Source organism: Zonotrichia leucophrys, chromosome 4 (genome assembly GCF_028769735.1).
Source record: "Zonotrichia leucophrys gambelii isolate GWCS_2022_RI chromosome 4, RI_Zleu_2.0, whole genome shotgun sequence".
NCBI classification, from domain to species: domain Eukaryota; kingdom Metazoa; phylum Chordata; class Aves; order Passeriformes; family Passerellidae; genus Zonotrichia; species Zonotrichia leucophrys.
In genome coordinates, this window is record NC_088173.1 from 57,359,117 (window position 1) to 57,384,709 (window position 25,593).

Consider the following 25,593-nt stretch of genomic DNA (forward strand, 5'->3'; position numbering starts at 1 on the left):
GTAAAGTATATCAATGCAATTGTGAATTTGGCAAAATGGTGACAAACCACCAGTGTTAGTGATTAGTTACAGATAGCACAGGTACGAGCAGGAGGCAATCATTCTATTCTGCTTCAGCATAACAAAGAGTAAAGTGGAAACAAAAGTGATCTCTTCATTCTCCATGGTGACAACGCTTAGTAACATTGATATAAGCCATTTCAACTCACTTTTGCACGTATTCCACTAAATATATATGATAAGCACAGCACATAACTGTTTTTCTGTCAGGATACAGTATAGCTTCAATAATCTTTGCCATTATAAATCAGGGTTAAATGAGAGTCAAAATGTCAGGCCAATGACATTTTAAATGGTCTTCAGCTACCTCCACAAGGACATGATTAAGAAGCTTGCTTTCTCAGTGTTTATGAATCTAAGTGTTAAAAACCTGACATGTAGCACTAATTCAGATATATTCATTCCCTTGACCAGTCTCTTGTCAGCACATGCCATGCACAGTGCTGATGACATATTGTGCATGAAATCTGGATGGATATCAGTGACAGGTGCTGCTCCTCAAGGGTCCATATTGGGACCAGTGTTATTCAGTATCTTCAATAACAACACAGATGAAGGAGCTGAGTGCACCCTCAGCAAAACTGCAGATGACTGAGTGCTGAGGTTGCCTCACCAGAAGGGTAGGATGTCATCCAGAAGGACCTGGACCTATGGGAGTGTCAAGAGGTGTAATGAGACCAAGTGCAAGGAGCTGCAGGGTTGGGGCAGCCCCAGGTACCAACACAGGCTGGGGATGAACAGATCAAACCAGCCCTGTTGAGAAGGACTTGGTGGTTCTGGTGGATGAGAGGCGGGGCACAAGCTGGCAATGCTGCTCACAGCCCAGAGAGCCAAATGTGTCCTGGGCTGCATCACAGTGAGAGCCCAGGAACAGAGATCCTGAGGTAGGGTAAATAGTCTTCAGAACACACAGCTATTTCCTTCCAGATTTCCTGACACATTATGCAGGATTCCCAAACCAGAAGGAAAAAAAAATTATCATGCTAATCCCACTGTTTATATGTTTAGATCAAAAGCTAGTTATAAATTGTAGCATGTAAGAAGTGAAAGAAGATCTTTTGGTTTACATCTCAGCAACTCCTAAATAGCCATAGTGCCAACTACTTCTTAACAAGTGACCAGAGCACAAGAAAGGATCAAACACTGAACAAGGAACCATCAAGGACACACCAATCTCAAACACAGTCCTGCCCCCAAATTCCTCATCTTTAAAATAAACAACTTGATTAGAATAATGGTATTAAAGAAACCCAAAGCCACACAAGAAAGCAGTTCAAATTTCAAAGACCAAAGGTAAAAATAAAGGCTATTCAGTATTGAGATCAAAGTCAGAGACTGATAAATTTGGAACAAAGAAGAAGAGAGAAGAAAAAGTACAGAATTATAAAGAAGAAAACTGAAGTTCCTAAAACTTTAGAATAAATATGTTAAATTTTTGAGACAGGAGATTTAAAAAACAAGGAAGAGTCAGGCCTAATAACGAACTGAAGGAAATAACCTAATGCACTACATCTAATGCACTTCTTTGCATGAGGTACAATTGACTTTTGTGAAAAAATTCAATCTAGAGCTTGAAATTAAAATAAGACATTTAAAAGCATAAAGGAAGGCAGCATGCTGGGCTTTCAACAATGATGAAAGAACTTCTCTTTATAATTTGGTCTCCTTGTTCTCTAATACTGACCCTACAAAATTAGTTTACAGGTAAGTATTTCAAAAAGAGAATATACTATTTAAATTTAGGGAAATATTTCTTTCTGATACAACAAATAAAAGGCTTTGTGTATAGAACTGCTTTCCAATGGCTGCAATGTTTAGATTGCCTGGGTGTACATAAATTTCCTTGTAAAAGTCAGGGTGACAATGCAAAAGTAGTTTTGCTGCAGCTGACAAATCAAAGCTGTGGGAATAGCATGGCTGAAGTCCCAGATTCTGTAGCTGCAGTGTCAAGCAGCTATAGAAGCCCCAAGGTCTTTGTTGATCTGCTCCTAAAAGATAACAAGTTTAGTTTTATTAGATAACAATTAACTTATGTATATTTCATGTCCTGTTCAATTTATTTTTATGTAGATGATTCAGAGTTATTTTGATCCTGAAGTTTTAGTGGATTAGCAGTTACAGTAGAATTTTAAATGGCCATACAAAGGTGAGAAGGATCACTGACTCCATTAAGTCCAGAAATGAAATGTAAATACTGAGAAAAATAATACAGCTACACATCAGCTTGCTATCCACCAACTGGTGCTGAGCTCAATGCCAAGTGAAAATGATTTCACAATTTCCAGCAGCTTGGTGGCCCTTCCTATCGTGATGTCATAATATGTAGAAGCTTGAGCCAGGCAGGGCTCTGCAAGGTATTTCAATGTGTGATACAGGGCATTTCTTAGAAAGTACAGCTTGCACAGTTAATTTCCGTTTTCACACTTTTATTCACAAGAAAACTTGCTTTTGAGTTTTAGTTGTAGCAACTTCTGTTGAACACAATATCTACTCTTGTGGTCATTGCTTATCTTTTCTGCTATGTCATATTTTTCTTTTGATTAACATGCTAAATAAGAAGAAAGTTTCACCTACTCATGAGAAATTCCTCAGATGCCCCTGTGAGACTCCTATTATTCCCCTCAAATTATTTACCTACTTTGTATTAATCAGTACATTCACACTGAATTGAAAACATTTAAATACTATTTAAATACTGTTTAATAACAGTAATACTTTGAGCTGAGCCCAGAAAAGGTGAATCCATTCAGTGTGTCCAAGCTTCACCAGCTACTGCTGCCATCATTACCCTACAGATGACTGCAGACCTCAGAAAATTACTGAAAGAAGCAGAGAAAGGTGGGGAATATCTGGGAGTGCCTAGATTTAGTGTTTCCTTTCAGAAGTTTAGTTCAGCCCAGGCATGCAGTTTGAGCACAGGGTGTTCTAGGACACACAAGACACTCCAAAGGCTAACTGGAAGCTCAGCTGACAGGAGCAGACTAGCCTCAGTCCCAGGATAGGATGAAGTACTGGCATACCATGCCACCACCATCATAAAGATACACCATCAAAAGATGCACCATCATTTCAGCTGAATTAAATAAAACATTTAAGGGATACTAAAGTGATCAGAATACATGAATTGAAACAAAACTCTTCCATCCTTACTGAGGCTGTGATGCAGTAAATCTGTTCAAGTTCAAAAGAGGTGAAAAGCTCTACTAAAAATCTGTCAGTTATTTATCTCTGAGAAGAAAAACACTGCTATTTACAACCATACTGAAAGGTGTTCCAGGAAAAGTGATCTGTTTGAAAGGAATAAATTAGCTTGTTTTGTGCACTCTTCTATGTACGTACTCACTGCTTCCATCCCCACACTAATGAATGGCAATACTTCTTCCATCAACTGATAAAGGACGACCTGGTTCTGCTATTATGGGTCTTCAATAATAATGTCCAGCAATAAAATATTGATACCCTTTTCTTTTTATGGAGGAAATTGCTAGCAATTTCTAATATCAGTCCCTTGCTTATTTCAACATGAAAGAGGCCTCACCTTTAGGCAGGAGAGCTAGATGCATAGTTGTAACTATTTTCTGCACTAATAATAAACCTTATCTAGGTTTTCTGTCAATAGTTAAGTAAATTTCATTTTTAGCATTCTCACTGTAAAATTAAATATGTCTGATTTTAAAATATAAGTAACTAGATCTTGGAACTGAAAATAATACTATTACTACAGAGTAAACATTATCAACATATCTGGGAAGATCTTTTTGGGGAGGTTTAAGCTTAAAATTTAGTGTTAATTTTCTGTTATATAATTCTCTGTGATATATTTAAGGTTTTACGTAAGTAGTCTTTCATCCAAAGAATTACAGAATATTTGCACATAATATTGAAGTTTGCAGATGAATTAGACAGGGGTCATATCAATAGTCAGAACTCAAAACCTGATGTAAGCCTATTGAAAATTTAACTTATGATACAAAAATGTGAATAATCTGTTTTTAAATAAGTAGCTATTTTAATTTTTTAACCTATTGCATATTTGAGTTATCTGGTTTAAAAACTTTGGGCTGTAATGAAAAGAGTATGTTCTATTTTCTGTGCTCATCTGTATCAATGAAAGTGGGGAAATTCCAATCAGATATGCTGAAGGAATTCTTCACTGTGAGGGTGCTGAGGCACTGGCACAGGCTGCCCAAAGCAGCTGTGGATGTCCCCCCTCTGGAGGAGGGGACCAGGGTGGATGGGGCTCTGAGCAACCTGGTCTAGTGGAAGGTGACCCTGCCCATAGCTGGGGGTGGAATGAGACAATCTTTGAGGCCCCATCCAGTCCAGGGCATTCTGAGATGCCACAAAACCAGTACAAGCAAAGAAGCTCTAGCACAGCCTTAAAGTGCAACCATTCCTACTGGCTTTAAAATCAAGAATTCAATAAATATTTCAAATTGTTGATATCAGTATTAGGAAGAGTCTCCATCAAAGGGTACCGGAACAGCTTTTATTCATGAGACACACTGAGTACAAGTGCCCAAAATTCATCCTGAGCAGCAACACAGTTAAGAAGTGCCAGAAGCATGCTTCTTAAGTACCTTCTACCTATTATCTTGGGAACATATCACAAATTAGACTAATCTCTGGTATACCCCTCATATATCAGCTACTTTCTTGAGCTGGCTTTTTGTTTATTTGAGGTTTTATTTGTTTGGGATTTTTTTTTGTTTGTTTTAGGGTTGGGGGGAGGTATTTCAAAATCCACCCTCACAGCCACCCAACAATATGCATTCTGAGATCTCTGTGTCAATACAGCACACTATAAAGTCAATTTTTTGAAAACAGAAGGCTTGATCACTTGGAAGCATGGACATTTCAGCACAAAGCCAGTAGGCTGTTTTAGCACCTCAAATAAAAACTTGCCATAAAAGGACTAAGTGTTCCTTGAAGTGGATCTCAGTTTCATCCTACTGAACCAATCAGTAAAATGGGTGATGAGGAATGCAAGTCAGAACACTCAAATTCACCAAGGTAAAAGGTTTAGAGTAAGAATAATATTAAATACATTGATTATATTAAATACACAAATGAATTAAATAAACAGTCTCCCTCCACATTTTCTCCTGATCAGCACTGCTATACATACCACTATTTGACATTTGAAAAAGATTGTTCTTCTCAAACTTCTTGAAAACGCTTCCTTTTATTTCGACGAACTGCAATTTTTAGAAACAGTTAGTTAGTTTTTACTCATATGAAATTCACATAAATAATATTATCAAAAAAGATGTTATTTTAAAATATTAATATTTAAGACATATGATACATAAAGACATAGGATTCTGAAACAAATGAGGGTAGCTAGACAAAGGTACATACTCACATTATTGGACATCATGATGGTAAGCAGTGATTTATTGTGGGAGTTGAAGGCCACATTAAGGGTTGTTGCTTGAACCATTATGAGAATAGCATGCAGGACTGCACAGCAGGGTTAAGGAAGAATATCTGAAATAGGTTTTCTGCACAACAGTACTGAAGAGCAGTGCACTACAGATCTCCTATTTTGCTTTCAAAGTTTAACAGGAAAGTTTCCACATTCCTGTAAACCAGACCTACAGTGAGACAATACTTACATGGATGTAATAAATGTACAGTGCTTTGTAGCATGTAATAATGATGCTAATTTTTTCTTGCTCTAAAAAAATCCAATGAGATTAGTTGTGAGAAACATCAACACAATCTGAAGAAAAAAATCTCAGCTAAAGATGCAGAATTAGCCTAAGAATTTCACACAAAATAGGGAAAAATTGTAAGAATTTTAAATTCATTACCAAAACTACAGGACTACAGTATCTCTTTAGATTCATAAATTCATTTTAAGATTATTTCACACTGAGAACATTTGCATCCTGAATATGCATTAGTTTATCCTTCCACTTTAAGAAAATATACTCATGCTAGATGCATTTAACATACCACTAAAAAACAAAACCCCTCTATCTTTAAGGCCCTGTGAGCCAAAATACTCCAAACCAAATCAGAAATAAATTTTTCCATGAACTATCCAGCTATGGCTTTTCATTTTACTACAGGTACACCATCATGAAGGGATTATTTCTTTTAAAGCAGGTGGTATTGGCAATCTTACTTTTCAAGTAAAGGAAGACTGATTTAGGAATACTATCAATTTTTCAAATGTATTAAAATAAAATAATTCAGAGCAATTACTCTGTAATTTAACTTAGAAAATGTTGTAATTTATCAAAGAAAAAGGATACAGACATAGAACACTGCCATGAAGAAGTGAGGAATCACACCTATGTGAGCTCTTTTTCTTTCCTTAGGTTCTGTAGCTGTCCAATAAAGAGCATCCAAAATATCTTGTCCAAATGAAGAAATCAGACGATCAGCCACCTAAACAAAAACAACTTTACTGCTTTTTTCTCTCCAACACTTGAGTAAGCCACGTCAAGAACACTTCAAACTAAACGTATAGCCCAATCTAAAAAAGGTTTCACATATATATCACTTTTGATCTCTTACTTATTCCATTTTCTCTCTGGATTTCACAGCACCACCATTCCTTTTTGTATATTAAGTTCACTTTCCCTTCCAAATTTACTATCCCTTTTGCAACAGTATTTGGAATAAAAAATAATATATTGTTATCTTAGATGCTTTCTTGAAAGATACTCAAGTGCAACTCAAACCTCAGATTTTGATAATGTAGTATGTATGCTGTAACAAACCATTTAAAATGTTTTTCCCCATCCGTCTGGGTTTAATAGAAAAAAACCCAACAATAAAAAAGTGAATTCCAGATGACAGGGAACATTAGCATACAGGTACAAAAAGCCTGAAATTAGACTTGGCTTTACTGCTTTCTATACACTGAAATATACACTTAATGCCAATGTCTACTACATAAAGCAGAATTCAAAATTAAAAGTACTATAGCACAAAAACAAGCGATTAAGAGTGACTTGAAAGTCTGCCAAAAAGGGAAAATATGTTGAAAAAACAACAAACACCGGGAGTATAATCCAAAGAATATACACACAAATAGGAAAAAAACCCTCTAGCAATAATTCTAAAGATAGAAAACATATGGACAGTATTTTGAACTTGTAATTTAATACCACAGCAAGAAAGGTCGTAGGGAGTTCCACCAGTTCCCAACATTTCAGCAACAAACATATAAAATTGAAAATCATTACACAGAACAACATTTTTTCTGTCTATACACTGCTGTTCAATAATTTTAAGACCAAGTTGCACAGGGCAACAAAACCAGAACTTCAAAAATTAAACTTGGCATGTCTGGCTAAAAAAAGAGCTATCTCTCATTGCTTACTAATTCAACCAAATGGAAACAGGTAAAGATGACAAACTGATTATCTCTATTTAAAAGAGACAAGGAATATTTTCTCTTAGTGTCTTTCTGTAAAACAACAATTTTGGACATGTTAAATCAACATGTAGCAGGACAGAACCAGGTGCACAATGTCCCTACAAATACTGATCCTACTAGATAGAAAGTAAGTTCTTGGGACAACACAAACCTAGACTTCAGATAATCTCCTGACTTTTTAAACTAAATAATTGTCAAGGTAAAGATATTGAAGTGAGGAAAGTCATACTTATTTCTGACACTATTACTGAATGAAGTTTCCTAAAATATGAATATTGAATTAAAACAAAATTTTGCTGGATGCCTCAAGCAAATGTACAATGTGCTGTGCCCTAAGAATCACCTATGAAATAAAATAAACAAAGCCGTGAGCTGATGAATTATCATAAATCTGAAGCTCCCAACCCCATCAGTTTGAGAGATATTTACAGTGGCATTGTTTTCGGCTTTTAGATTTTGTAAATTGACATTGTCTGCATTATTTGGTTCCTGCTCATTGTGATGACCCATTGAGTAATTACACCTGGTGTAGTAACACCAGCTACAGAAACTTAAGAGTTTGGTAAGTTTTTGTTCACAATATTGTGAGGGTTTTAATAGATAAAATGGTGGCTTTACTTTCCTTTCTATTTAAGCAGTCCTTGGTTCTTTGCTGAAAGGATGGAAAATATTAAAACCCACCACACAATATTGTTGCTTGCTTTTCCAAATGTGACTTACCTAAACCCTACATGCCGGCTCCAGGCTCCAGCAGAATTCCATGGTGAGTGCTGTCACCAGCGTAACGCACACTGGGGCTTCACAAGGAGCAGGAGCCGGTGGGGCTGAATCTACAAAAGAAAAGTGTCATTTAAGCCAAATGTGCTGAATGCTCCCCTTAGCCTGTCAGTTGGGAGCATTCAGCACATAATTTGAAGATTTTGCATTCCTCATATCTGTCCAGGACAATACTCCCTGGACTTGCCAACAGCCGAAAACATTAGGACATTGTAAACATCTCTGCTGCTAAGTGATTTACTAGACTGAAAAGATCTTCCTTATTTTGAAAACTTGGGAAAATATGTAAAGCATATTGCTTAAAAAAGAGCATATTAAGAATTCCTTAAAAAAATTGCTTGCATCAGTAGCAAAGACTTTTAATAAAAATCACCAAAGCAGTCTAAGCAAGCCAATATTCAAACTGTTGAAAGCTGACTATCCAAGGCTTTCAGTGGGTTACATTTTCTGCCAATACTGCTGCAACCTGTCATGGTAAAAAAGCCCCTTAAAAACACACACTCTGCTTGGCATGCTGGGTTTCATGAGACACCATGGAAATTAAATACTGTTCCCAAATTCAAAGTCTAACATAATTTTTCTAATAACCATGAGTAGTAACAAACTTCCCCTTTTCCCTAAAAGAAACAATGCAGCACTTTTCTTAGTTAAACACACAATTTTGGTTCTGCCAAACATAGCAAAGTAATTCAATTCCTCATTCCAAACAGAATGTCACATGGCTTCCAATTCACAGCAAACACTGCAGTATTGCTTCAAATTATGTGGTAAGCACATAAAGCTGAGAAAGTACAGCACTAAGTGATTTGTAGTCTTGAAATAAAGAGAAAATACTATTTTAAGCACATGGATTTATTTAGTAAGTGATAATCTCTCAGCAATTATGAAGCTATATATGAATGAGTATTTCCCCACACAACTAAAATCTAGATAGTAACTCAGTGCCAATTTAATATTTGTACATATTTTCCAGCAAACATAAAATCAAAAGCAACAAAAACCCTTTGAGTAAACAACTGGGGTGGCTTGTATGATATTTATTTCACTTACTATAACAAAGTGTGTTCCTTATGCAATATTTTCATATTTTATTAGGAAAGAACAAATTCCTTCAGACAAAATATTCAGATTTTGCAGAATGTCACCTTGCTTCAGCAGTCTTCAAACAAGGGTACAACACATGTTCAAATAAGGATTAATACATCATTCAGGAATCCCAGATACCTAGCAGAATAACTTTTGTGTTCAAAGCTCTGATTGAGTCCCTGTAAGAGGTTGTATTCCTACATGTCCTATATTTGCAGGATGGAGATAAGATTGTGCCCATGAAAACATTATTTATTTTGTGAACCATTGATCATAGAAGCACATTTAAAAATTTTATGCTTTACATTAACAGAAAAACAGAATTTCTCTCTATTCTCTATATCTACCTCCCAAAACAGAATTTCCTTTACTACATTCATTCATTCACCTTAAAGGCTTGTCTGCTAGCCAGGACTGAGGTGATGCTGTAACATGTGTCCTTGCATACAATGAAAGCTATATTTCCATAATGATGAATTAAAACCCAAATTCCATGTATTCTATTATCTTCCTTCTCTCCTCTTTCTCAGGATCTTATCATTATTTCAAATCAACAGCTTTTACTTTTCTTGGTGAGCTCAAAACCTCATTCATTACCTGGCATTTCACAAGACACTTCTTTCATTTCCATTCCTCAAGTTTCTTGCTATGAAATTGATTAATAAGCTCCATAAATTAGGCATTATGAAACAGTATCTAAACCCTGATTTTTCACAAACCTGTTTCACTGCATCTGTGCTTATTATCTGTGGGAAGATTTGTGAGAATACCAGATGTGCCACATTCTAAGTCAATACTGGAACACAAAATATTTTATAGTCTGACAAAAGCATGCTTCATATTCTGATGTCAACATCCTTACCTCAAGCATGTTATAGATGATGTAGAGCTTTATGACAGACTGTCCCCTTATCAGATGATACATCATAGAGTAGTCAACATAGTGCATCATGAAGTAGCAGATGACCAGTATCACTCCTTTGAGCATGTCACATACCTGAGCAGGTTGTAGCAAACGTCTGTCACTGAAATACAAAGGGCAGAAAGTTCCACTAAATGTCATATACCCACAAAATACAGATGCTACTAACACACTATGAATTTAAACAGCTCTTCATCATGGATATATTTTTATGTAGTTTATTATGCCTCCTCCCCTGCCCCTCACTTCACCACCACGACTGTGACCCACATTTATAGATCACACTCACAAACAGGATCACAGTCTCTTACTAGCTACATCCCTGTAATTAAACCATTATATTTGTTTAGAGCTTCCACTTTTCAATAACCTGTATGCATGCCCTTGGTTTCTAATTTAACTTCCCAGTTCCACACAATTCTATGATTTTGACTTCCTCAGGCACAGGAATTGTATTCACTATGATCAAAAAGATATGAAACAGTCATCTTCTATTTCAGTATAATGAACCAGGTGCTGAGGAATGGGTTGTAAATGCTGTATCTTCATTTAGCTCTAAACTCTCCAGCAGTAAATGCAAATAATTTGACATCAGAGCTGGAGGTTGATTGTGAAACAAATGCAGAAGTTTTCCATGAGTAACCCAGGAGGCTAAAGGAATCATTACACAATTCCTACCTAGCGAAACTACAGGAAGAAAATGGCTTTATCTCAATTGCTACAACAGTATACATAAGCATAGTGAAATAGCAAGGCGTGTCTATTTAGTTTGATATTAATAGGATGCAAAGAAGCTAAAAAGTCTATGAATTCCATCAAAAGGTTGATAATTAAATATAAAAATGGAGGAAATAATTTCTATTAAATATATGTATTTTTTAAAATACACTGAAATGCTTTTAAAGAAGCTAATGTTTCAAAGAAGTTGCAAGCAATTAGCAGAATTCAAGCCATTAATTTTCAGTTTCTGTATTCTTAAATCAGTAAGTCATCCAGACATTAGACAATGTTTCCATGAACTGATAACACTTTGAAAAAAAAAATTAAAGAGTTATCTTGTAAAGATGTATGCCATTTGTAAAAAACATCCAAACAGCTACTTATGACCTCTGGAGTAATTCTACAGACCCTGCAGAGAAGTCTAAAATCCCTGCTACCTCACTCATTCTATTTAATCACACCTGGAGTGTTATAATTTGGGTTTCTTTGTTGTTTTCCATTCAAAAGAAATCACCCTGAAAACAACACTCATACATTATATCACTCCAGGAACCACACAATGACATTCCACAATGGGCAAACAGGTCCTTGCTCTTGCTGGAAGTACAAGCAAGAAAGTTTCCAGAACTCTCAGATTTACAGTATAGCACTTTGAACAGAGAGCAACTGCTCCTTTTATTATATAATTTTTACTGCATAAACTTTATTAAAAACAATTACATTCTAAATAAATGAATTCAACCTGGTCCAGCATACCAGAACTGCTTACACGGGCTTTCTCTCCCTAAGAGACATTTTCCTGCCTTCACAAGTGCTCCAGTAACAAACAATATTCACACCATATCTTATTTTAACTGCAAACACCAATCGAAAAAATTAAAGAAAACTGAATGTGTACCTTTTGCCCACTGCTTAAAAAGGCTATGATTGTCTTTGCAAGACACACAAAAAAATGTACCCTTCTCAACCTGTAAAATCACACTTTGAAAATTTACTGCCTTATTTAATGACATCTGACTTAAATGATTATAGTTATTAAAATATAACAGTATATATTGAAATATTTACAAGACTTAGACAAGCTCATGATTATGATTACTGTTCATAGGCTGAGTAACAGCATATTCCTTTTCCTCCGATCTACTTCCATTTTGGAAGTGCATTCAGTCATTTCTGTGCAAGCTTCTCAGCCAACACTCAAACCCTGAAATACAGATTGGAACACAGTCATAAAGGTACTATGCCATAACAGTAATACCAGGCCTTAGCACATGAAAAAGAGAATCAGAATTTATTACTCAGAATATCAGCATCTTCATTCTTCCAGCCAACAACTACCTCAATATTAGAGAAGTAGTGAATACCTGGTAGAGAAAACCTGATGAACAAAAGAGACACCCACCTGAAAATTTCACTCAGAGTCTTTTAAAAGTTTTTTAAGGTACCAGTTTTAAAAATAGGATGGTCTCTTACTGAAATGCACTAGTGAGTAGAATCTGTTTATGAAGCTTCTGAAGGAGTCCAGAAAGATTGTCAAAGGAAAATGCTTTGACGACCACAAGTCAATACAGACTGAGAATATCACATCAAAGATTTTCTGGCTTACAAGTAACATCAAGGATGCTCAACCACCAGTCACAAGCTGCAGATGTTCTGTACTGATAACTCTAGCACTCTTCTGCTTGTGTTGATGCTCACCTGACTACACTCAAGTAAAACAAACTCAGGAGAAGCCAATGTAAATGCACACAGCAACCATGACAAGGCACTACAAATTCTAACTACATAAAACCAGGAGAACAACTGCTCTTCTAAAGGTGCTCTCAACTCTGAAAACTGTCACAGGAGACTAACTCTTTATCAAGTTGCATACCAACTTGCATACAGCATCCTATAAAAGATTTTGAGAATGTGCTGTGTACAGGAACAAACTTGATTATCATTGAAATTCAATTCAAAAGCTGCCCTAAAGAGTCAGATCAACTACTCTCGATTGCTGTGCTTTACAGGAATTAAACTTTGGTAGATCAGATCCCGTTCAAATAATATTTTTATAGAATTTCAGAATCATTTAGCTTGGAAAAGACCTTTTAGATAATCGAGTTAACTGATCACTGCCAAGTCCATCACTAAACAGCAGTCTATCCATCTTTTAAGTCTATCCAAGGATGGTGATTCTACCATTGCCCTGAGCAGCAGCATGCTCCATTGCTTTACAATCATTTTGGTGAAGAAATTTTTCCCAATATCTGTTCTAAACCTCCCCTGGCAAAACTTGAAGTCCTCTTGTCCCCTTGTCTTAACTTAGATTTAGTATCTCACTAGTCTGTCTGTGTGACTAGGAAAAAAACCTGCAATAAACAATATTTTTTAAATATTTTAATTAAAAATACAATCTGTCAATGTTCTATTCAAAGTTCTAAATAACTTCTTGCACTTCTCATTCACACAGGAAGCAGAACCAACAGTAATGCTGTGACAACTTCAGAACAGTGTCCTGGTTTGGGCTGGGACACAGTGCCTGTTATTTTTAGCAGCTGGTTTTTGGATTTAGTGTAAGGATGCTGACAACACATTGAACGTTTTGGTTGTCACTAAGAAGTGTTTACCCTGGGTCAAGGATTTTTCAGTGTCATTTGCTCCACTAGTGAGGAGGTGCACAGAAGGCTGGCACAGAATGTAGCCAGGACAGGATGTCCTAAACTGGCCAAAGGGAAATTCCACACCACAGAGCATCACACGCAGTATATGAACTGGGACAGTTACACAGAATGGGGTCTATCACTGTTCAGGGACTGGCTGGGTACCAGGCAGTTGGTGGACAACTCTGTCACTTGTTTCTCTTAGGGTTTTGTTAGATTCTCTCCTTCTCCTTTTCATTACTATCATTATTATCATATTTAGTATTTTTATTAGCATATTTTGTTTCAATTATTAAATTGTTCTTATCTCAACCCACGAGCTTTACCAAAACTTTCCAATTCCCTTCCCCATGGGTGGAAGACAGAAGGAGTGAATGGCTGTGTGGTACTTAGTTGCCAGCTGGGACTAAACGACAACATCTTAGTCACAAAAATATCCTCACAGTTTCCTCAGTTTGATGACAGAAGAGCTGCCAGCATCCCTCTACTCAGTACAAGGGATTACTGCAAAGATTAACAACAGATGACTGCTTTCTACAAAGTAAGAAGAGTAAGAAGATCCTAGCATTTAAAAGATATTCCAGTTTTCTTTCACTGTACACTAGAAAAGACCCTTTCATACTGCCTAAACAAGTAACCTACAGTGTACCACTAACATTTCCAATTGAGAGAGATTAACATGTCTCCTCCATAAATCCATAGAAGTATTTTTATTGTAGCAGAATCATCTTCCACTTTGGTTAATAGCATTTAAAAAAGGATTTTGAGGTGTGTTTCTGCATATAATAGAGAAAAGGGATAATTATTTCCTACAAAGACACGGAAATCAAGTAAATGGATTAAGTCTCATGATGTGTCACCTTTTGGTGAATACACAGAACTGACTGCAAAGCCTGCAGCAATGAAATGATGCAGTCAGTGTTCAGTGAGAGCTGACCACTGCAGTTTTAGTGCACCATCAGGCACACAGTTCAATCTGTATTTGTCACAAATCATTCCTCTCCTTTGCATTAAGCTATTTAACACACAGAAACAAACACAGGCTGATGCGATTTCATGCCTGTCAGAGCATCCCAGCATTCTGCATTCATTTTTCTCAATATGTGTTTTTACTTATTGTCTCCAGTAACTACTCACTGCCAACACTGAAAAGTACTTTCAGGACATCTTAAGCACTAATTAATCAGACCTCATGATTAATATCACACACAAACTCCTACTGCTGCAGTCATGCACATCATGAGTACCACAGAATCTCAAATAAACAAAATTAAAAGCTCACATTTGCCAAGCTATGACAACTACAAAAAAGCCAAAAAGCAAACAAGAAAAACATAGCATAGTGCTGGTAATTTCAATACCTCACTAGAAAGTAGGGACCCAAGTTTTAAGAATTAGACATTACTGAGCTGATGAGATAACTCAGAGTGTGATATTGTACAACTTTAGAAATCATTGAATGGAGATATGAGAAGCTCAAACAGCTTAGCTCACTTCCAAACACTTCACATTTTTACAGCTGTGCATGAAGTATGACAGAATACTGACAGGAAGATTTCAGATGAGAATTACATGTGGGTCTTTTTTCTCATGAGTGACAAAATGAGAACAATAATTAAAGAGCACTACAACAATGCAACTTCAATCATTCTGGCAGCAAGGTAACAAAGCATTGGGCAGTAAAATTTTTCTCTAGAAAGCAGTTAGTCCTTTTCTTCAAAGCTACCCCAGGCACACAGTGATGCTGCACAACTGAGTTAAATATTAACACTTGCCTGGCTTTAGTGAACTCTGCTCTTGAAAGACGGTATCATGAGAGCCTGTGTCCAAGATGTAGTTCCTCTAATGTCCTACCAGATTCCAGAAATAATGTTACATGGTTTCAAAATTTAGCTGGATATAATTTACCTCACAATTTTCATACCTCAAACTAGTAAATAAAAGGATCCAGAGCATCTGGACTGTCCTTCATAAGCACCTTGTTATGATACATGATTTATATCTTCTCATCTAATTATTTTCTGGATTATTTGAGCAACTTGGTTTAGTGGAAGGTGTCCCTGCCCATGGCAGGGGGGTTGGAACTGGTGATCTTTAAGGTCCCTTCCAACACAAAACATTCAATGATTCTATGATTATTCCATTACTACTTCAAATATTTTTTTGCTTAGGTCATGCTCTCTAAGATGCTCTTTACAGAATTTTACAAGTGGTTTCATTATGGTAAGTCTTAAGTTCTCACATTAGCTGTATAGGTTAGACTATCAAAGAATCAAACTTTAAAACTTGTTCAAACAGCCAAGTATCTTAAGAGTAAGACTTATCCATTCTATTATCCACTATGTTAAATCTTATATTGCTTTATATTACTAACGCTGAATGCACCAAAATGTTTATACATGAGATGATCCTTCAATCTGCATGAATTCAGTGAAAATCCAAGCATTCCTTTACAGATAAACTCTCTTGCACTGTAATTTAACCAGCAAATTATGACAATACAGAAAAAAACCCACACAGAGATTTCACCATTCTACAGCATGTACTTAACAAGATGTTTAAACTCCTCAGCCTGTGGGTATATTTATATTTACATCTACTAATTGACAGAAAACCTCCACTGAAACAAAGCCTTACTTCTAAAAACACTACAAACAAAGAAATCCATACTTTAGGGGACATACAAGCTTATTATTCATTTGACATGGTGATACTATGCAAGCCATACTACTATACCTCTCTATTCAGCATGCTTCTGTTTCAGCCCAGTCAGTTGTTAAAAGGCAGAAGCATGCCACACTCCACGCTTACCCCGCAGCACTTACAGCACCTCAAACTATGACAAAATTTCCACAATGCACTGACTGGCATCAACCAGGAGCTGAGCAAATCAGCGTTACAGAAAAACCCCACTTTTTACAACACAATAAAAATCAAGGGTTAATACTCATGCTTCAAACTTTCCAATTTATTGTTTGTCAACCATGAGACAAATATAGAAAGTGTAAATCCAAGCCTTTCCTCTGTTTAGAAAATCACTGGATCCGTGTATGTCCCCTCCCTTTGGAAAGCTAAAAGCAAGCAAATTGCCTCATAAATATGTAGAATTACTTCCAGAATACTGGTATATTCTATAAAATTAAATTAAAATACTATCAAATTAGAATGTTACCAAATATACTGGCTACCCAAAAACTTGGATAAGCTTTAGGAAAAACAGTAATTTTTTTCAAGATGACTTGTGACACTTGTAAAAAATCCCCTCTGTTACAAAATCAAGTCAAACTTATGTCACAATCTATGTAAAACACCAACCCAATAAAGAAAATTCTAGTGTGAAAACCAGTGCTCATCATAAGCAAACTCAAGTGAAAGTTTAAGGAACTAGTTGAACTAGTTATCCGTCTGTAATTTTCAAGGTATTTCTATTTAACATCATACTCAAAATGCCATGATCCACATTTTATACAGCAGTAAGTCTTCTGTCTCCACCTAGTGGTGGAAAAGCATTAGGTTCCATCATCCACAGGGGCTGTGATTACACAGATGGTCACACTACTGATCCTTAATGTTTGCTACTTTCTCTTTCATAAATTAAAGACGCAAAGCAGCTCAAGGTTTTCAAAGCATTGGTATCTATCCCTCCAAACTTGTTTTTGTTCCAAAAGTTGTACAACTGAATTTACTCAGCATCACGCAGAGCGTTATTAAAGATAAATCACAGTTTACCAATATTTATCTTTAATATGTTCAAAATCACAAGTAGCTAATGAACAAGATTACTTAAGCAAGTGATTTCCAAGAAAACCAAGACTGTGTGTTGGGTATTTTAATAAGATTTGCTTATTGAATTTAAAGTAGTTAAACCATTTGGAACATGAAATGCAACCTGGACAAAAATAAATTTGTTCTTGCTGCATAAAAAAGCTTAAAAGAAGTGTCACTACAGTTGCTTCTCGTATGCTTTTCAGCAACGAACACTACAAAATGAACAATGCTTTCACTACATTGTGTAATCTGCAGACAAGTACACTTGTCTGAGCACTTAGTTACTTTGGCATCCAACCCATATGCACTCTGAATACATTATTTTAAACTTAACTGCACAGACTGTCACATGATGTCATATGATTCCTTTATTTTTATCTTACAGGCCTCCTGGGGCTCCTCAATTCTTCACTAGCCTCATTACATATGGTTTTCCAATCATTTTTTAGAGTCATTTGGGTTTTGATTGTTTTGTTAAGTTTTTTTTTAAATCAACAGGCAGTCAATGTATTTTCTTGTTTATTGATACAATTCACTGCATTTTAATGGATTTCTTTAGTTTAGACTATTTAGTCTCATCCAAATAACTCATATTACTCTAAACAATTACTTCTAAGAAGTCAACACATACAAAATTTCCAATACTGATGTCATATATACAGTAATTTAATGATATGAATACAGTGTCACTGCAAAAATGTTTTAGATGGATATTTTCATCTTAACAACATACACAAATATATATTTTAAAGTTTTTGTAAGAATAATAATGCTGACACTTAAAAAGTCCTTTTTATTTGGGTTTATTGTTGTGCTAATGCACTGAAGAAGACTTTTAGCATCTTACCAGTTTAAGAATGTATTTTACAGCAAACCTCTTCTAACTGTATTATTTATTCAATGCTAACATTTTCAAACAGGCAACCATATATAATATATTTCAGTTATTGATACTGTGGTCTAGTTAAAATTTTGCTTAGGTATCTTTTCTCTCTCCATTTTACATTGAAGATACTTGGACGGAAACTGAACAATGGGGTTTGTTTTATGTGTAGTTTTTACCAGACTCTCTATTCTTCAAGATATCCTTCATAAAAGAATTGTGGTGTCATAAATTTCTAATTTTACATGAAGCACTAACTAAAATTGTTACATTAACACATAAGGGTATATTTTCCTGTTAGCATAATTAAAGATGTAATGGAAAATAAAATCCAAGCGAGGTTGTCTGAAGTGTATACTTGCCCACATAAATACACACTAAAATTCTTTTAAATGGACTATGCAATCTATTGGAAATGTTTTCCTACAATTATGATCAAGTTTGGCTTCAGGAAAAAAGGCTATTTTGAGAAAATCTAATTTCCAGTTTGAGATTTTAAGAAGCGGAACACCATACACTATGCAGGACTTCACTGATGCACAATTGTGATTCTACAGAATTATATGAAAAATACATCACAAATGTGGACTTTTAAGAAATTGAGAGCCAAGCTTGCCAAGATTATGTGGCATTGCATTTCTCAAACAATAAAAAGCCTCTACATGCACACAATACAGCACGAGACCATGCTAAGAATGAAACAAAACCAACCTTGCTGTTAGGCCCCGATGAAAGCTGCCTCAAAAAAAAAAAAAAAAAACAAAACAAGATTTCAAATAAGTGACAGCTAGAATAAGCTTTCATCAGGCTTTTATTTTTTAAATAACAGAATCAAATATAACTGAAGACAGTTAACAAACCTATGCTAAAGTGCTGTATTTTATTATGCATAGAATTATCTAGGAGTCTAATACTAAGACACCTGGCAATGAACTTTCTGAACTCTCTAAGATTGAGGATAAGCATTACAAAAAAAACCTGCTTTAAGTACAAACAAAAATATAGCTATGAACCTGACTGAAGCAGTACTTAGAAGAAACCTCAAAAAGGTTAAGGCACTATAAACTGAAGTACAGCAGGGGCTATAGTTTTTCCAAGACAGCCTTTTTTATACAGGGCCAAATTGGTCCACAGGCACTCTACTTTAAAACTAAGATTATATCATCGTGGAAATAAGTTAAGTTACACAAAAATACACCTACCACAAATTGCACTGAATCAATTTCATGTGTTTGTTATGAAAACTAAGTGTTGGTTCCTCCTTTGAGGTATGTTGGTTAATTTAGCTGTACTACTCATTTGTAACCAGGCTTTTTACTGATTACCTGTAGATGTGTGAATTTGGCTGACCTGACAGCACAGAAGGAAAAAGAAAATCAGGATTTACTCACCAAGGAGGAATCCCTGTGACACCACATTCCATCCTATAAAGGAAGTGAAAGTGCTCTTCCCTTCGGTCTGATTTACAAGAAAGAGAGAAAGAGAAGGTTGTAATGTTGCTACACTATGCACTGTTATGGAAAGGAGAAAGGAGCACTTGATCTGAGAGTATACTACAGAAAAAAATTGAATGCATCTTCCTTTTTTGGTTGGTAGAAAGCTGAACATTTCCGTGGGCAGATGCACAACTTCCTAAATGAACTTCAGGTGACAAAAGGAAGTTTATGGATTTCATAGTTAAGTTCCTCAAAGAGAAAAAAAGGCTTGGAAGTAAGTGTATAACAGAGCTTCAAAATTTTTTAGTAGCCTGATAATATGAACAAATAAATAATGTCCATAAGAAGAATGCCACTGTATTTGTTTGTTTTATTGTTCCAGATATGCCTCACTTCTACAGTTTCTTTCTTGCAATAATGCTGTTCTATTTATTTCTTACTGAAAAACATGAATCTGTAAATTCACAGGAGGCCAATGAGAATTTTAAGATGTACATGCAATATAGCTGAAGTTATTCATGTTATTGCTGACAGGACCTTAAGTCACTTATTTTAGAGAGCAGAGTAAAAGAAAAATACTGAACAGGTATTTATAATCTACCTATATCTACTTCCACATGGAAAAAATTCACAGAATATTCTGAGTTGGAAGGGACCCACAAGGATCATTAAGTCCAACTCTTAAATGACTGGCCTGCACAGGGACTGAACTCACAACTGTGGTGTCACTGGCACCAGGCTCCAGTTCCTGGTGGGATTCAGCTCTGGAGGTGCTGGAGCATGTGAGGGGTGGGTGAGTGCTGCTCACACAAAGCAGGGTCTCATTGGGCTTCCACTATCAAGGTGCCCTCATCCCTGGACCCACTCCTGCCACTGGGCGGGTGGGGAACCCCTGCAGATGAGGTGTGTGTGGGAGGTCTCTTGAAAAGGTTTTGTCAATCTATCCTTACATGGCAGAAAATACATAATCTCCTACTGTATCTTTTTGAGAAAACTACAATTTGGAGAAAAACCCCTCACTTTCCCTCCCAAATCCTTTCTTGCTTTGTGGAGATGATGGAAAATGCCTTCAAACATAATTAAATTGGGAGTCTTATCAGAGTTTCACTAATGTGCAATTTTAGCTTTCATATCATGGTGCTTCACAAATAATACAGAAGAGATTTTCCACATTCCCACATTGCCCTTTATTGGCATGCAACATATTTTCAAGAAAAATTATAAGTTAGCTCTATGAAAGAGCTTCAAAAGAGGCAGTGATATCAATCTACCCAGAATCTCTGGGTCTGAGGTATTGATAAAAAAATTGTCTGAATTGTAAAATGAAACTTTCAACCTTGGGTAGAGTCAGTTTTAGGAACCTGTCACCAAGGACTCTAATTCAAACAGAACTCCACCAGGTCCACTGCTCTGTCTACCTTGGCACATACTTGGCTGGAACAATGAATCTTTTATGCTGTCAAAGAATGTTTTCATAAGGTGAGAATAGCCTAAAAGATTCAAAGAGAATAATTTAGGAAGGTTCTTGTCTCAAATACAGTAGAGCTGTTATTTTCTAATTTCAAAAGATGTTATCTAATTTTGTAAAGTGCTTGTTAATTTTTTTAAAAGCACCCTGTCACTTATAGAGCACAGACTAATGAAATTGCACCTGCCAAAACTACCAAAACCATGCAATGATTCAGCCTTTGCCAGTTTGATCTCAATAATTAAACAAAGCATTTAGTTCACTCAATGACAGAATCTTGGATTCTTCTGACTGAAGTTCTTGAAGTTTTTAAAAAGATTGCTTTGTCAGCGCCAATATAGCTCTGACAAAAACAGAGAACTAAATTTGCTCAAAAGGAAAGATCAAGGGATGAGGAAGGATGACAGAAGTCAAACAGTGCTTACACTGTCTAGGCAGAAAAAGTAAACTATTTTCTTTGAGATACATTACTCTTTGTTTCCTTTCAGAACTCCGTAGAATGAAATATTCCAACATGTGGAAGAGGCTATAAACCACTTCCCCAATATTTAAGCACTTTGCATAACATACCATAGACAGGAATTAGCCCATTTATATAGAATGTGGTTTCATTGTTAAAAAATAAAAAAAGGGTAATATAATCTTTCTCTACACTGAAAAGAGAAGGTAGAATTACGAGGAAATAAATAAGCTGAAGAGTAAAGTGGAAGGGAAACAGAACAGTCACTGCTCAATTACTCCACTGAGATATTGAGAGAAAAGTCAGGATGAAGGGAGGAGCACTTTTATTTACTACACAGAATGGAATATGATGTGGCAGGTTCAAGTAACAACTAGTCAACATTTATTTGATATTTGCAAGGAAGAACAAGCCAGAAGATAAACAGCCACCTGCTTTGTAAGTACCTTTTATAATTACAAATGTGCTTTACTTATTCAACTCTATTTTGTTACAAATACATAAAACTGTATTTCTTGAGCTGGAAGAAAATCACAAATATTTTTTGCCATAACAAATAAAATCAGCATAACTACAAAAACCAAGAAAACCCCCCAAAATTCAAAGTGCAGGCTCTGAATACTTGGAAATAAGAATTATTACATCTGGAGATGTTCCATTACATGAGTCCCTAAAATTTTCAGTAAAAAGCCATAAAATTTATAACATGAATGAATGAAACAAAGCCTCTACTGAACAAGTAGAGATTCTAGTGAACTAGATCCCAACACATTGGAAGAAATTGCTTCAGGAGTTGTTACAAAAACAAAGACTTCTTCACTCAATCTCAGTTTCACAGCATCTTACTTGCTAACACTTTAACACAGTCAAGTTCAACAGATTAAAACACCTTCTATTGTCCCTGACACAAAATACTGTCAAGCAAGCAGACTAAATATTAGCATTGCAGGTGCATGAATGCATATATATACATATCACATGCATGTGAGTGCATATGGTGCTTCAAATGTCACTTTTGTCAGCATACTGAGCAACAACCTAAAACAGTAATTGGTCTTTGAAATCTTTAATTGTAATTTCAGAAGAACGGAAAATTTCTTTGCCAAAAGCAAAGCTGAGTTTATAAACAAGGAAGAACATTTTTTAAACAGAAAAAAGTATGATTCAAATGATAAACTGAACTCCATTACATTTACCTGAATTTAGCAATAGCATCTATACAGATATCTACAAATAGGCACAGAATTTGCCTTGTCATCAGGCTAAAACCAAATAACTGTCATTTCTACACAGCTAAGAAAACTCTCTTGACCTACTAACTCTGAGGTTCAGTTCAAAATTAACAACACAATATTACATTAGAGACTGCCATCTAGTGCCTATGTTTAACATCACCAAATACAAACATCTCAACTTCAGACTATATTTTACAATACTATTTTTTTGCATTCGCTATAATCAAAACATATATTTCTAAACTATGCATCTAAAAGACCTTCATGTATAAAATACAGTATTGATAATGCAAATACAAACAACTTGATCAAAATTTAAAAAAAAAAATCAGTAACCATAAATCAACTTCAAGTTTTGGCAAATTCAGAATAATGATCCTGAAGTCTTTATTTATTCTAGAAAAAAAATTACAGCAATACAATGGCTCCTTTTATTTTAGACTACACTTAAGGCTTACACAACCAACTTTACCATGAAGTAGCAGGTTTTATGAAGGAGATTAATTCTATCCAATTTTTGATGCCTATGCCAGAAAAACTAAAAACTTTATGTATTAGCAACTTCTTAGTATTGATATGAATAGAAAATCAAAGCATTAAGATCTAATATTTCTTAATATTCTGCTTGGTTTTCCTCTCCACGTTTCACTCTCTAGGATTCTTCAGATGAAAGAAAAGAACACTTTTTATTGAGGGATCTTTTCAGCAAAGTTTTCCATGAAAATAAGGAAAGCCTTAACTGTTAAAAAATAAACAACTTCTGTTTTGGTATCAAAGAGCCTATCAAAATACATGAGCCAAGCCTAAGAAATTTTTTAAAAATGTTCACATAGATGTTAGGTAAAAGAACAAAACTATAAGGGAAGGTTACATCTCTCTCCTTTACTAACTTGAATATGCCTAAGTGGTGCTGTTATCAAACTTGTGTCTGAGGGAAGCAATGGTGACAGTGACTGCCGGTAAAGCTTATCACACACACCTTTACTTTGGCTAGCTTAGACTGAGACTTCTGGTTTTCAGTGGAAGAAGTCATTAGTAGTTCAAACAGCACTGAAAGGCCATAAAATGAAGCATACACATAAATGGTGAAATATCATTTAAGGGTATCAACACCTTTCTCTTGAATCAACTTACCGTAAGCCATAGCAAGGCAAAGTGATGAACCGGAACATTGCCAGAAAAACTCTCAAAGGGAGCAGGGTGAACACATACAGAAAAGCATCCAGGCACAAAAAGATTCCAAAAAACATCAACTAAATTACAAAAATAAACAGAAGTACGTTAGTAGTTTATAAAATTCACAAGAAGTTTATAAAGAATTTTGCTATGAAATATACATTTACATAAAACTAATTAACCAAATAAGCACAATATGCTCACTTGTTCAATCAGCTGAACCATAAAAAAAATTAACATGTTATGCATTTGAAGACTGTTCAGCAATTCTGCACCACAAGGTCCAAGTAATGAAGGCTTTTGTAGACTTTCACAGCTCACTGAACTTAGTCTTTATTTAATATATAAACTGCAGTTGAATATACCTGCAGCTCATTTTGCAATGGTGACTTTCCTGTAAGGTTAACAAAGTTCATGTTTTAACCTTAGGGGAAAACCAACAGAGTTGTGTGTAAATGTGCACAGCCATTTTCTTCCTATCTCCTTTTTCATTATTATTTCCTCACCCCAAAAAGTTTTCTATTACCTTGTAAATTTTCTATTGCACAGCTAATTACAGCTGTGGTAGATCTCCTTCAAAGAATAACTACCTTTTTCATACAAAGAATATAACATACAAAGTTTAAATGTCTTATCCTTAATTTACACAAACATTAAAGCCATTCATTGTGGCTACAAGCCAAGCAACTCTATGATCATTAAACTAGACATAAACTCCACAATTCTGAAGCTCCCATATATCAGACCCTCCCCATATGACATTCCTTTTTTATCTGCTCTTTAGATGATTCTGTGTTCTATCTAGATGGAAATCTAGAAATATGGTTTTATGCTTTGGTCAGACTGTGAGGTAGTATTTTTCCTGCAAGGATAATCCCATAGAAGCCAGCTTAACTGGCTACACAATTAAGACTAGCAACATCTAAGCAGACCCACACAACCATGTCAGATATGCATTTACATGTGAAAGTTGTATGTACTGCTGATGGGAAAGGAAGATACTTGGGGTGAGGGTGTAAATCAAAGAACAAGTAAATTACTTTTAGTTCTCACAGTCCCTTTGCCTTTCAAAGTACCTTCTTTGTTAGTTGTGCAATGGCCAGTCCCATGTGAGCACTCTTACACCTCATACACTGTAACTCCAAAACAATCCTACAGACTGCACCCCAGAACAACATCTACAGGCCATGTAAAACAACTGACTTAGGCACAACAATACTGCCATCATTCCTGAAATTTATTTTCCTTTATAATATTATTTCAACCAATTCTACAGTGGTAGAATACATCAATACAATCATGATGTTAAGGTCTCTTTCCTGATATTTACTCATTCATCTCTAGTAGTATTTTCTAAAATGTCATCATTTTTAGTTGTTATTCAAAGTTATCAGGAGCAGTGGTTACATGAACTGTAGATAAGTTTATGCACTGCCTTAATATGTCACTAAGCTATCTATTTATTTTAAAATAACTTTTAAACTAGGTTTTGAATATTCAAGCACTAAAGATGACCAGAACTGAACACTTAGTATTTTTAAACTCCTTAACTCCAACAAAACAG

The 25,593-nt window shown here is 35.5% G+C and overlaps 1 protein-coding gene across 2 annotated transcripts in view; it reads right to left on the reverse strand.

Annotated features, from left to right (window-relative positions):
* Nucleotides 1–25,593, reverse strand: part of TAPT1 (transmembrane anterior posterior transformation 1) — a 49,271-nt gene that overhangs the window by 16,215 nt on the left and 7,463 nt on the right. Inside the window, exons 3-8 of one of the 2 annotated variants that reach the window (XM_064711825.1) lie at nucleotides 23,988–24,106; nucleotides 18,966–18,989; nucleotides 10,182–10,344; nucleotides 6,324–6,459; nucleotides 5,426–5,523; nucleotides 5,189–5,258 (exon numbers count right to left, since the gene is read on the reverse strand). In XM_064711825.1, the coding sequence (XP_064567895.1) occupies nucleotides 5,189–5,258; nucleotides 5,426–5,523; nucleotides 6,324–6,459; nucleotides 10,182–10,344; nucleotides 18,966–18,989; nucleotides 23,988–24,106 (610 nt within the window). The remainder of the gene's footprint in view (nucleotides 1–5,188; nucleotides 5,259–5,425; nucleotides 5,524–6,323; nucleotides 6,460–10,181; nucleotides 10,345–18,965; nucleotides 18,990–23,987; nucleotides 24,107–25,593) is intronic. The other variant, XM_064711826.1, reaches the window with a different exon arrangement.